Source organism: Panthera onca, chromosome D2 (genome assembly GCF_046562875.1).
Source record: "Panthera onca isolate mPanOnc1 chromosome D2, mPanOnc1 haplotype 2, whole genome shotgun sequence".
Classification (NCBI taxonomy): domain Eukaryota; kingdom Metazoa; phylum Chordata; class Mammalia; order Carnivora; family Felidae; genus Panthera; species Panthera onca.
In genome coordinates, this window is record NC_138349.1 from 54,573,787 (window position 1) to 54,588,340 (window position 14,554).

Sequence of the window (14,554 nt, forward strand, 5' to 3'; positions counted from 1 at the left end):
ACTGTCCTTAATTAGGTATTTATCATTCCTGTTGAAGATTATTCACATATATCCATTTTCCTTCCATAACCCCTAGAGAAGGACAATGATTATATTCATTTCTCCGCACTGACATTGGACTTAGCCATGTGATTTCCTCTGACTAATGATGATATACATTGTGTTCAAGCAGAATCTTTAAAAAGAGTCAGTTTGTGGTTTTCTATGTTGTCTTTTACCTCTGCCATCTTCCACAGAGAGGCTGCTGCCCCATCAGCCTGGGTCCCAGATTCAATACTCTGTGGAGTAGAGCTGCACCCAATATGTGATAGATAAGTAGCATGAACGATATATAAGCTTTCCTTATTGGAAGCCACTGAGATTTTAAGGTTATTACTACAGTGTAAACTGGTCTACTCTGACTGCTACATTTCCCCTGTTTTTTAATATGTTGAATATATTTTTACATATGCACGTTTATATATTTGTTGATCCACGTAGCTGTTGTTCTCTTATTTTCACTGCTGTATAGTTTATCATTTGTATAAATATGTCAGTATTTAATTTATCCATTTTCATGTAGATGAACATTTAACTTATTTCCAATTTTGTTAGTCATCTGTTGCTGTGTAACAACCAACCACAAAATGTGAGTGGCATAAAGCAGTGAGCATTTATCTAGCTTCTGCATCTGCAGGCCATGTGAGGTAGACTCTGCTGATCCCCACTGGCCTGGCTCTGTATGTAGGCTCAGGTTTGGTTCATCTAAGCAAGGGCATCTCTGCTTCATGGTTTTGTCAGCAAATTTGTCAGGCTGCTCTATGTTTCTCATCCTTTTTAGAGCACTGGGCTATCCAGAATGTATTCCTCTTACAGCACTGGCAGAGGTGCAAGAAAGCAAGCCAACCTCAGAAGTCCATTTGAAGGATGTCTTATGTCATACTGCTAATATCCCATTGGCCAAAGCAGGTCATGTGGCTGAGCCCAAAGTCATTGGATTGTCCCTGGAGGTCAAGAGAAAGAAAATGAATATTTGAGAACTGTAGTATGCCAGTGTTTTTACTATTACAAACTGTACCACAACGAACCTTCTTCCATTTGTGCCCTTGTGCATATTTGCAAGAAGTTATTTTCAACATATACCTGGAAGTAGACTTGCTGGCCTCTGGGATACATTCCTCTTCAAATTTTCTAAACATTGCCAAGCTGGTTTCCAGACTAGATGTAATAATTTACATATTCTCCAAGAATGTATGGGTTTTCTCTTCTGCATTCCTGTTAACACTTGGTATTGATAGACTTAATTTTTTAGCAAACTGATTAGAATGAATTATTAAATCCTTGTGGTTTTATTTTGCATTTCACTAGCAACTAGTGAGGCTTATCATCTCCAAATATTTATTGGCTACTCATATTGCCATTCTATGAATTATTTATCTTCTTTACTCACTTTTCTATTTGATTTTTTTATTAGTAGAAGTCCTTTATATATTCTCTGTTGAAAGCTGTCATATATATCTTGCAGATATCTTCTCCTAGTCTATGGCTTGTCTTTTTATTTTGTTTCTGATAATTTTTAGTATACAGAAGTTGCTGGTATTTTCAAATGTAGTTGTGTTTTCCTTGATGGTTTGTACTGTTTCTTTTTAACTACTTTATTGAGATGTAATTAACATAGGATAAGTAGAATATATTTAAAGTATTTGACGAGTTTTGATATACTAGTCCCATGTAGGTACTAGTGAAACCATCATCAGCATAATCAGTATAATGAACATATTCATCACTCCCAAAAGTTTCTTCATACACATTCATAAATCTTCCTGTTTTTTCCTACCTCCTAGGTCCCAGGCCGCTAGTGATATGCTTAGTATCTTCTGTTTGTTTGTTTTTTTTTTAATTTTTTTTTAACGTTTTATTTATTTTTGAGACAGGGAGAGACAGAGCATGAACAGGGGAGGGTCAGAGAGAGGGAGACACAGAATCTGAAACAGGCTCCAGGCCCTGAGCTGTCAGCACAGAGCCCAACGCGGGGCTCGAACTCACGGACCACGAGATCATGACCTGAGCTGAAGTCGGCCGCTTAACCGACTGAGCCACCCATGCGCCCCAGTATCTTCTGTTTTGTATTGATTATCTGTCTAAACTCTGTCAGTTACTGAGAGAAGGGTGTTGATCAACTTTAATTGTGGGTTTGTCTATCATCCTTTCAGTTTTATCAGTATTTGCTTCAAATATTTTGAAACTCTTATTAGGTGCATACATGTTTAAAATGTATTATTCTGTCTTCTTCATGAATTGACCCAATTATCATTATGTACCTGACCTTCATGCTAATATTTTTTTTGCTGCAAAGTCTACATAGTATCCTATTTATGTAGACCTCCTTATTTTGATTCATTTTTCGTGATATATCTTTTTCTATCCTCTTACTTTTAATCTACCTAAATATATCAATATCTTTAAAATGAATGTCTTGTAGACAACATACAGTTGGGTCTTATTTTTTATCCAGTGTGATAGTTTCTACCTTTTCATTGTGTGTTCAGATGATTTGTATTTAATGTAATTTTTCATATGTTTGGATTTAAGTCTACCATTTTATTATTTGTTTTCTCTTTTTTTCCATCTTTTTAAATGTTCTTTACCCCTTCCTTGCTTCCTTTTCGGATTACTTGAAGACTTTAAAAAATTTTTGATTTTGAGTTTTTGACTGTATTTCTTTGTATATCTTAAATTTAGTGGTTGCTGTAGAGATTATAATATGCATAATTAACTTTTCACAGTTAACTGAGAATTTATATTTTACTGCTTCAGATGGAATATAGATATCTTACCACTATATAGGTCCTTCCCTAATTTATGATATAGCGTCATATGTGTTACAGCTACATACATTGAAAACTCCACCAGACGTTGTTTTCATTTCAACTGTCATACATAAAGAACTTAAGAGGAAAAAATGGTCTGTTATATGTATCTAAATATTAACCATTCCTATTGCTCTTTATTTCTTAAATTTCCAATTTCCCTCTGATATCATTTCCTCCCCCCTTGAAAGATAGAATGTGTTGTAGAGCAGGTCTGCTGGTGGTGAATTCTGTTTACCTTCATCTGAGAACATTTTTATTTTGTCCTCATTTTTAAAGAATATTTTCACTAGATAAAGAATTCTGGGTTGAAATTCTTTTAGCACTTTATGTTTTTTTAATGTTTATTTTTTGAGAGAGAGAAGGAGAGAATGAGCAGGGGAGGGGCAGAGACAGAGAAGGAGACACAAAATCTGAAGCAGGCTCCAGGCTCTGAGCTGTCAGTACAGAGTGGCTTAACGACTGAGCCACCCAGGTACCCCTAAACTGAGAGTATTCTTATAGTATTTCTTGCACATTTGTATTATATTTGGTGTAGACTCAAGAAGAGAAGCAACTGCCACAGTTAAAAGGTTTTTGGACAAAATCAGAAAGCCATCATTTAATCTTTCTGGGCTTCAGCTTTCTCATTAACAACAAGGTTAAGTGTGTTTACATCACACTATGAACATTAAATGGCTTTGAAATTTCTTTGAATAAAAGTCTAAGAATCATAGGAAGCCCCTTAGGGAGAATAGCATAGTGCCCAGTGTTTTTAAGCTGGGACCCAAAGAATGAAGGTGGAGAAATGTAAGGGAACCATTTTATATGGAAGTCACTTGAGTAACATTTTCCTACTACACATGTAGTTTCTGCCTTCATTCTCCATACTCTTCCTCCCCCTCCCCCTGCCCCCCCCCCCCCGCCAGTAAATGGACCTAACAGAATCTCTAGAGTAGTAGGAAGAATAGCTTGAATTTTCATCCATCCGCATTTCCCATACTCTACCCCAGCCATTTAAGAACTGATCTAATCTGTCCATCTGCTTCATTTGATAGGTAAAGAAATCTAAATATAACAGACAAAATAATCATCTTAATGTTTTTTTCATCTTAAATGTATTAGTCGTTTGGCCTACTTTATGTCTGTATTTGCTTATAAATGACAGGAATTCTCAGTATGTGCCAGGCTGTCCTTACACACACCTCCTTTTTTTGCAAATGCACATGGGAAAACATTTTCCAAACTATAACAGAGGATTCAGTGAAAACACAAATCTGTTCCATTTTCTCCACCCTCCCAGTCCATGTCACATATGCAATCACTTTTTAAATTTTAAGTTAACGTTTTAGTTCTTTTAGTACACTAAATATATAATACTATATTACTATACTATTACTATAATACTTTGAATTACTATATTACTATAGTAATTACTATAATAATTTACTATACTATTACTACAATAATTTGAAATGTGGCTAGTTTTGAATCGAGATATGTTAAAATTATAAAATATGCATGAGATTTTAAAAACAGTTTAAAAAAGAAAAATACTTCATAATTTTTATATTGATTACATGTTGAAATGATGCTATCAAATATATTTTGTTTAACAAAGTAAATTATTTAAATTAATTTGACCTGTTTCTTTTTATTATTTTAAAGGTGACTGTTAGATTAAGTTATGCATGTGGCTCACATTTGTTGCTCACATTATATTTCTGTTGGACAGTGTTGCTCTAATTATTAGTAAGCATATATTTCCCTTAGTTGATGTAGCAAGTTTACTCATGAGTTACCTGATTCTAATCTGATTCTTATTCTTTTATAAGGGACCAAGAAGGTTTTTTCTGGAAAGTCTTAGGATTTTCCTATTCTCGGTATTCTGAAATTTCAAAAGCATACACTGAATTGTAGGTAGTTTTTGTTCATTTTGCTTAGAACACTTGGTAAGCGCTAGTTTGTGTCACTCTTCAGCTCTGAGAAATTTTCTGCTAATGTTTTTTGAATTATTTCCTATTTCTTTTTTTTTCTTTTTTTTTTAAATTCCTCCCTATTTCTGGCAGCACTCTCAACAATAGCCAAATTATGGAAAGAGCCTAAATGTCCATCAACTAACGAATGGATAAAGAAATTGTGGTTTATATACACAATGGAATACTACATGGCAATGAGAAAGAATGAAATATGGCCTTTTGTAGCAATGTGGATGGAACTGGAGAGTGTAATGCTAAGTGAAATAAGCCATACAGAGAAAGACAGATACTATATGGTTTCACTCTTATGTGGATCCTGAGAAACTTAACAGAAACCCATGGGGGAGGGGAAGAAGAAAAAAAAAAGAGGTTAGAGAGGGAGAGAGCCAAAGCATAAGAGACTTTTTTTTTTTAAATTTTTTTTTTAATGTTTATTTATTTTTGAGACAGAGAGAGACACAGCATGAGCAAGGAAGGGGCAGAGAGAGAGGGAGACACAGAATGTGAAGCAGGCCTCAGGCTCTGAGCTGTCAGCACAGAGCCCGACGCGGGGCTCGAACTCACGAGCTGTGAGATCATGACCTGAGCCGAAGTTGGATGCTTAACCGACTGAGCCACCCAGGCACCCCAAGAGACTCTTAAAAACTGAGAGCAAACTGAGGGTTGATGGAGGGTGGGTGTTGGGTATTGAGGAGGGCACCTTTTGGGATGAGCACTGGGTGTTGTATGGAAACCAATTTGACAATAAATTTCATATATTGAAAAAACAGACAAGAATTCCTCCCCATTTCTGAATGAGAAAAGGTCTTGTATGATATTAGTCTTCTAGTATTGAGTCTCTGTTTTTCTTTTTGGCAGTGGTCCTGGGAGGAAACCTTATCCTGATCTTTTGACAGTTTATTAAAATATAGGAGGAGATAGGCAAACATAGTGTTAACTGTCTACAACTCTTTCTTGTTCTCTGTTCTTTTATCATAGAAGTGCATTCTACTTTTTAAAAAAAAATTTTTTTTATGTTTTTATTTTATTTTTGAGAGAGAGAGTGTGTGAATGGGGGAGGGATAGAGAGAGAGGGAGACAGAATCTGAAGTAGGCTCCAGTCTCTGAGCTGTCAGCGCAGAGCCTGACGTGGAGCCTGAACTCACAGACTGCGAGATCATGACCCGAGCCTAAGGGACGCCCAACCAACTGAGCCACCCAGGCACCCCAAGTGTATTCTACTTTTATGACTGTGTTATCTTCTTGAGTATCTGTAAAGTTTCAAATTAGATTTTCTTTTTAAAAAAAATTTCCTTCTGTTTCCTGACTTACCTCTTTGTTTTGCAGTCAGTGGTTTATTATTTTTTTTCAGGACAAGCTTCTAGAAGTAAAGTGCATTTAAGATAAAGAAAATGTGGAACCAAAAGCATAGAAGCAGAAATGCAAAAAGCTTCCTCTGGGAGCAGTGACAATCTGATCATTGTAATACTGTGGATGTAGTGAGATAAGGACCTGAACTAGTATGAATAGAGTGAGAACTGAAAGAAAAGAACTGAGTAATTATGCATGAAAAACAAGTGTACTTATTAACTGATTTCTCCACTGTAAACACCCGACAGCACCCCCTTATTGAACTAGTTATATGCTCCCTTGTAATGTTAATTATTACATGCATATGCCTTCCTGACTAAATTGTGACTCTTCAAGGCAGGGATTATATCCTACTCATTAATTTCTTTTTAAGTTTATTTATTGTGAAAGAAAAAAAGAGCACAAGTGGGGGAGTGGCAGAGAGAGAGGGAGTGAGAAAGAATCCTAAGGAGGCTCTGCACTCTCAGCATAGAACCTGATGTGGGGCTTGAACTCACGAAATGTGAGATCATGACCTAAGCTGACATCAAGAGTCGGATGCTTAACCAACTGAGCCACTCAGGCCCCCCCCCCCGATTAATTTTTTTATAGGTGTTTATTGATCAAGCACTATGCCAAGCACTGGGATAAAGCAGTGGGCAAAGACAAATAATCCCTGGCCTTAAGGATACTTAATTACTTATATCTTTTACAGTGCTTAGAATCTGATGTTCAGCTTTTCCAAAGAAAATATTTGTTACTTAACCCAACTTTATTTTTTTTTAATTTTTTTTTTTTTACATTTATTTATTTTTGAGGGACAGAGTGAGACAAAGTGAGAGTGGGGGAGGGGCAGAGAGAGAGGGAGACACAGGATCTGAAGCAGGCTCCAGGCTCTGCGCTGTCAGCACAGAGCCCGACGCGGGGCTCAAAGCCACAGACCGTGAGATCATGACCTGAGCCGAAGTCGGATGCTCAACCGACTAAGCCACCCAGGCGCCCCACTTAACCCAACTTTAAAAGGTAATATTAGAGGGGCACCTGGGTGGTTCAGTCAGTTGGGCGTCCGACTTCGGCTCAGGTCATGATCTCGCGGTCCGTGAGTTCGAGCCCCGCGTCAGGCTCTGTGCTGACAGCTCGGAGCCTGGGCCTGCTTTAGATTCTGTGTCTCCCTCTCTCTCTGCCCCTTCCCTGCTTGTGCTCTGTCTCGCTCTGTCTCTCAAAAGTGAATGAGTGTTGAAAAAAAAATGAATGAATGAATGAATGAATGAATGAATAAAAGGTAATATTAGGGGGATGCCTGGGTGGCTCAGTTGATTAAGTGTCCAACTCTTGATTTTGGTTCAGGTCATGATTTCACGGTTTGTGAGATCTAGCCCCACCTTGGGCTCTGCACTGACAGCATGGAGCCTGCTCGGGATTCTCTCTTCCCTCTCTGTCCCTCTGCTGCACCGTCTTTCTCTCTCAAATTAAATGAATAGGATGGCTCAGGGGGATGCCTGGGGGATGCCTGGGTGACTCAGTCAGTTGGGCTTCCAGCTTTGGCTCAGGTCACAATCTTGTGGTTCGTGGGTTTGAGCCCCACATCAGGTTCTGAGCTGACAGTGTGGAGCCTGCTTGGGATTCTGTCTCTTCTCCTCTCTCTCTGCCCCTCCCACACTCTCTCTCAAAATAAATAAACTTAAAAAAAAATAAATAAAACTCTAAAAGTAAATAAATAGATAGATAGATAGATAGATAGATAGATAGATAGATAGATAAGAGGTAATGTTAGGGGCACCTGGGTGGCTCAGTCGGTTCAGCATCCACCTCTCGATTCCACCTCAAGTCATGATCTCACAGTTTGTGAGATTGAGCCCCAAGTTGGGCTCTGCACTGACAGTGCAGAGCCTGCTTGGAATTCTGTTTCTCCCCCCCTCTCTCTCTACCCCTCCCTCGCTCTCTCTCTCTCTCTCAAAATAAATAAATAAACTTTTTTTTTAAGGTAATATTAAGATGGTCTATTTGTATCTCGTCAGGCATGTTGCAAAATTTAGTTTGTTATACTATTCTCTCTTTAACTTGATACAAAAAATGTATGCATTCAGAATAAACTGATATCCTTCACCTGATTTAAAGGTAATATAGTACATTGATGTAATGAAAACAGCCCACCCTTGAAAGAGTCTAGGGTTCTAGTTTGGCTCTACTGATGAACAGGTTTGCACATGAACTTTTATACTCTATCTTCTCAGAGCCTTACTTTCTCATGTGTAAAATAAAGGTTGGATCTTTTAGCACTTAAACTTTGAGTCTGAAAGTGGAAAAATTTCTTTATTCCCATAGCCTTTGAATAATGTGGCTAAGCCATCTAGTATATATAATTGAATGACTGGAAATGACAGACAGCTGTCATTTCATATGTTTTACTTGAGTTATAATCATTGATTAAATATTGTTTTTTCCTCTTTTACAGACTTGGGTCTGGATCAATATATAATAAAACGCTTTGATGGGAAGGTGAGCAAGCTATGACACTTAACATATATATCCTGTTGTTTACTAAGAATATTTTTAAGTTCCTCTAGAATTATTTGTGAGAAATTTCTGAATGCTTGTTTATCTTACCAAAAGAGCATGTTTCTTAGGTTGGAAGGCCTGTAAGTGCCTTCATATACTTCTACAGAAAAAAATCAAGCAGAAGGTTTTTCTACATTTTTCCGTGTAAGGTAGCACTCATAGGGAGCCTGCTGTATATAATAAAGGCTAATTCAGTGTAGGTGGAGATTTGCATTTTAATTCAATTGCCGTCATGAAGTTTAACAAGCCCCCCAAAACTACGTTTGCATTTCTTGTAAAAACACTTATTTGATTTGACCTTCTTCAAACTATGATACTCTATAGCAATAATCCTAACTAGAAAATTATACAAGTCTTTACTCATGCTTTTATAATGATTATGAAGACCACCCCAAATTTACATATACATTTTCATTATACTTACTTTCTTTATTTTATGCACAAATAAACCGCATAATAAATTATTCTTAAATATAGTAAACAAAACTTTCAATTTTATTATCTCAAAGCAGTCAGTTAAACATGTTTTTCCCTTTCAGGCTGACTTCTACAAAAAGAAAAAGAAAATATTACACAGGGTCAGAAAGAAAAGTAAAAAGTCAATTTTAAAGAGGAGGAAGAAAGCACATCAGAAAGAAGAGAGAGCCCGGGATGGCTTTACAAAGCTTAAAGAGAAGGAAATCAGAGGGATAATCATGCAGTGGCTGGAAAAGGCAGGATTACAAGAGGGTCTAAATGGGTGGAGGTCAGGGTTAGTAGAAACTGATCTTGTAGGTTGTGTCAATCCTGCATTATTACATAAATCTCTATATACTTGTAAGGTGAAGATACAAATCCTAAGGTCTTTTGCACAAGTGGAGAGAATGAGTGGTCACCTTCAGGGCTGAGATATTAGTCAAGGCTTCCAGCCTAACAATTACCTGTCGCAGTCAGGTAGCCCCATGCCTCCCTCTGTAGGTATCTTCTTTTTAAAGTCACATATTCTAAAAGAAAGAATGATCAAAAAGAGCATTGAACTAGAATGTTAGGAGACAGGTTCAGAGCCCTGGCTCTGCTTTAGGACAGCTACATCTTCCCTCTGATCCTTGGTGTCTCCACTTCATATATAATCAAGTACTGTATCCATTACTACAGGCACTGATGTCAGGGTCTGATTTCAGAGTCTGTGGCAAGTCAGGTCCCTGTCTTATCTGTCTTTGTGTCACTCAGAGTCCAGCAAATGTCTGGCATACAGGATGTGACCAATAAATATTGGATGACTTGGAAAAGTCAGCTAGTCAAATCACATATTCCTTGGAGATATGACTCATTAAGTCAGTAATATTTTATAACAAAAGCAGTTTAACAAATCAGTTTTTGGTCACTGAAGGCATCCAGAGTAGCACGAGAATTCTGTCCTCTATTGTGTGTGTGTGTGTGTGTGTGTGTGTGTGTGTGTGTGTGTAAACCTGAAAACAGATAAAGAAGTTGAATATGTGCAAGTTGAATAGCAAGTTTACATATTATAGGGGAATTTCCATTCCTAGAGATCTCCCAAATATAAGATCCCTAGTGGTCATTCATATTTCACACACACTCTTTAGTTTTTTTCATTTCAGCCCGTAACTGTCTACTTGATGTTAGAAATCTGTAGCTTTGGGCATGACCAATAAGCTCCCCCTTTGTTTCAACCATATTATTATTTTTTTTTATTTAGAAAAATTTTTTTTTAACATTTATTTATTTTTGAGACAGGGAGAGACAGAGCATGAATGGGGGGAGGTCAGAGAGAGAGGGAGACACAGAATCCGAAGCAGGCTCCAGGCTCCGAGCTGTCAGCACAGAGCCCGATGCGGGGCTCGAACTCGTGAACCACAAGATCATGACATGAGCTGAAGTCGGACACTTAACCGACTGAGCCACCCAGGCGCCCCTCAACCATATTAAATTGATGAGCTCTACATTTCCTATCATTAGTGTCATTTGCATTTTTCTGATTTCCACTTATTTTTATAAAGTAACTAAAGTAAACTGCAGTACAACATTAAAGTATGTGAGTGCCCACCTTGCTCTAGAGACAAAAATGGCAGTACTTCTTGGTTTGGAAGGCAGACTTCGTTGACACATTGTAGTGCAAATGTTTGTGCTCTGAAGTGTCACATTCAGAAATGGGAGTAGGAAAGGCAAGATTTAGGGATCTCAGTGTGTAATGTTTGAAAGTATGACTTTATGAAATTCAGGCATGTGAAAGTTGGCTTTATGGTACCAGGGGAACCGGTTCTAAAAGAGAATAGAAGAATGGCATACTCATGTAGGGGGTGTAGAACTGAGCCTGCCCCCTTCTCCCCTAGCCAAGAGCACACAGAATTCCCTTTCATCCATGTTATGATATGCATATTTAATCCCTTCGCCAGGTACTTCATTTAAATACTGTATTAATTTTCATCAAATATATCCTGAAGGTCTAGTTTTGGAATGAAAGTTATGCTTCTTAAATAGGAATTTTAAACTGAGTTCACCTCTAGTTTATGTCTTTATGAATGGTCTTTTATTTCATATGAAGTTTAAGAAAGTAGTTTCTGTGTTTTTAAACCTTGCATAATGAGGGTCTCTCTCTGTCTCTCAAAAATAAATAAACATAAAACAAAATTTAAAAAAGGGGGGGAGGCGCCTGGGTGGCTCAGTCAGTTAAGCATCCGACTTTGGCTCAGGTCATGATCTCGATGGTGTGTGAGTTTGAGCCCCGTGTCAGGCTCTGTGCTGACAGCTCAGAGCCTGGAGCCTGCTTCCGATTCTGCGTCTCCCTCTCTCTTTGCCCTTCCCCCGTGTACGTTCTGTCTCTCAAAAATAAATAAACATAAAAAAATTTTTAACCTTGCGTAATGAGGAATACAACATTCATACAGTGTTTAAGCACTTTAGAAGTTTTCCCAGGGATTTTTGCCATGTGTGAAGTCCTTCACTTGATACTTATGATAAAGATCAATGTTCATTCAACTGTTGATCTTATTCTTTTTCTTTAGATCTTCATGTCTCTTATTCTCTCAGTCAGAATATCTTAACTCTTAAGTAGCAGTTTCCAGAGGATATAAATCCTAAGACAATTTCCTCTTGAAAAAACAGATTTATATAGTAATTACAGTAAATTTAATGCAGATGGCCACAGATTTAGTACAAAGCTAATACCCTAGAGGAATTTCCTTTTAAACTTGCTTTGATATTTAAATGGGACTCTCTCTCTTTTTTAACTTGGGAGAGAAACTAGTTATGAATACCTAGAGAAGGATTTACTCCCATCTTCTTATCTGTGCCCCCGCCATTGTTTTAACTTTTAACATACCATTTAATAAAAGTACATCATTTGACAAGTAAGAAACACTGCCTTATTTTATTGTCTTCTAATTGAATTGCGCTTGAGCCTTTTTGTCACTGAAAGCAAAAACAAATGTAGAAACAGTATCATTTTGGGGGGTGTATTCTCATTTGTGCTTGAATTTCATACAACCTCCAGATGCAAAGTAAAAAGAAGGCCAAAATGATCATGAGAAATAATTGGATAGTTATTTCTTGCTTTGGTGCCTATCTCCTTTTCTACTCCTGTTTAACTAGTAAATGCCCTTAAGAAATAAAGGAAACATTCCTGTTTCAACTGATAGTGAAACAGAATTTGGTTAAGTGGCTTTTGAATTTGGGGGAGGATCTTTTTCCAGACCTCAGCACTACCTAATGTTAATGCACACTAATCCTTTACTCTTAGTAGCAGTTTCCTTTGTAGAAAAGTCATAGAAATACATTATTATTGGCACTTGCATGATTTATGCACTTCAAAACTATCTACTAACACAGGCCTTGTATAAAGAAGCTATAGTCAATGTCCCTTCGTTTTAAGAATATGCGTTGTAGATAAGTGATATTTTAAAAGACATTCAAACTAGGTTTTAAGAGTTCAAAAGCCTCACAGTTTGAAAGTTCAGATTTTCTCATAAAGGATATTTGAAAACCACTATAGTGTATTCGGACTATTATACAGATGGTAATACAAAATATAGTCTGGCTTTTGTTTTAGTGTGAGATCATAGATTTAAAAAATGTACCCTCCCCCTGCAATGTACATGCATTCTCCTTGTGACTTGTTAATGCAGTTACTTCATGAATTTTAGATTATTTCTTTAATGAAAACTATATTTTTTCTGGATTTAATTTTTTTAATCACATAATAATTGGTCTATAAAGTGAAGCATCATTTCTAAATTGAGACTTTATATTACAAAATCGTCAAATATTTCTTTCATTTAATGATTTAGTTGTTGTTTTTTATTGGTTTGGCTGAAGTGGTGTTACCCTTTATTTTCCTCTTTCTCTTACCCCCTCCTTTTTCCCCCTCAGCATATCAAAGATAGAAATTGTTTTGTAGTTTCTGTTCCTATTGTATGTAATAGACAACTTTCTCGTGAACAAACACCACCATATTTTTTTTTTTAAGTTACGATAGAAAACTGCAGAGTTACTTAAGTAAAATTGTTTCCTAGGCAAAGAATATCTCTAGAGTTTTGACATAATTTTCTTCTCTCTTCTAAAAACTTTATAAAGTTCATACTCTTTTTTTAGGTAACAATGAATTGCCCTTTGAAACTAAATTGTTCATTGTTATCATTCCACCATGTATTTCTTTTTCAGAAAATAGATTTTTTATTCTTGCTTCCCTATCAAGTTTCCTTTTTCCCCAACTACTCCCTGAACATTTCAGGAAGCATGCCTCTGGACTGCATTTTTCATTATTTGTAATTATAGTCCCCTTAGAATCTCTCCAGTTTGGAATAAAGAGTTAATATGTGTTTTATTTCTATCTCTTTTATGATACCTACAAGAATATTTGTACACATGGAACAGAAAAGTATTTTACATCAAATTAAAATGACATTGTCCAAAAAAAAAAAAAAAATTGACATTGTCCCCATTCAAGTGAAAGAGATAAAAGTATGGTCAAAGCCTAGAAAGGAAAGGACTGATTACAGTGTTAATAACAGAAAAAAATTATCAGAAGAAAAAAAAGATGGGAGCCATAATTAAAAATCAAAGCTTTAGGGGTGCCTGGGTGACTCAGTTGCTAAGCATCTGGCTCTTGATTTTGGGTTAGGTCATGGTATCGTCATTCATGAGTTCAAGCCCTGCGTTGGGTTCTGCACTGTGACCTCAAAGAATCCTACTTAGGACTCTCTCTCCCTCTCTCTCTGCCCCTCCCCTGCTCATGCATGTGAGCAATGTATATGCTCTCTCTCAAAAATAAATAAATAAACTTTAAAAAAAAGCAAAGCTTTAATATAACCAGTGCTTTTAATTGCTTACTAGGTAAAAGTCCTTTAAAATATATTGATAAATGAACTTTAAAATACCATTCCCTTTAGGGGAAAGTCTTGGTTTCCTAAGTGGAATGTGGGCACGTATTTTCCTGTAGCATAATACTCCTAGTGCTTTATTTGAGTTGTTTATTTACTTCATATCATAGATAAGAGATTCGTCTGGAGTACAGCAAGGATAGTATAACTTCTTGACATGCATAGTAAGTTATGTAAGGAGTTTCCTGTCTTCTAAGAGTGAAATGTTTTGCAGATCAAGGAAATGTAAACTAGGAGAGGGGAGGGACTGAAATTCCCATGGGACAAGAGTTTGATGAATCTTCTCACATTCATTTGAACTGCTTTAATTCTCAAATTTATGTAGCAGGTTATGATGTTATGAATTCTGCATTGTGAATTAGGCACATCTCTCTCTCTCTCTCTCTCTCGGCTTCCAAAGACTTGAAACTAGTCAAGTTTCTTGGTGAATTCTTGGTGAATTGATATATTTGTTCAGGTTTTTTTATTAATAAATACAAATATA

At 36.7% G+C, this 14,554-nt stretch overlaps 1 protein-coding gene across 6 annotated transcripts in view; it reads left to right on the forward strand.

Moving 5' to 3' along the window:
- Positions 1-14,554, forward strand: part of MICU1 (mitochondrial calcium uptake 1) — a 248,400-nt gene that overhangs the window by 98,320 nt on the left and 135,526 nt on the right. For 4 of the 6 annotated variants that reach the window (XM_078434361.2, XM_081790529.1, XM_081790530.1 and 1 more), the window contains 2 exons: positions 8,592-8,635; positions 9,235-9,408. The exons of 1 other annotated variant lie outside the window; for it this stretch is intronic. In XM_078434361.2, coding sequence (XP_078290487.1) covers positions 8,592-8,635; positions 9,235-9,408 — 218 coding nt within the window. The remainder of the gene's footprint in view (positions 1-8,591; positions 8,636-9,234; positions 9,409-14,554) is intronic. One more of the 6 variants, XM_060642472.3, reaches the window with a different exon arrangement.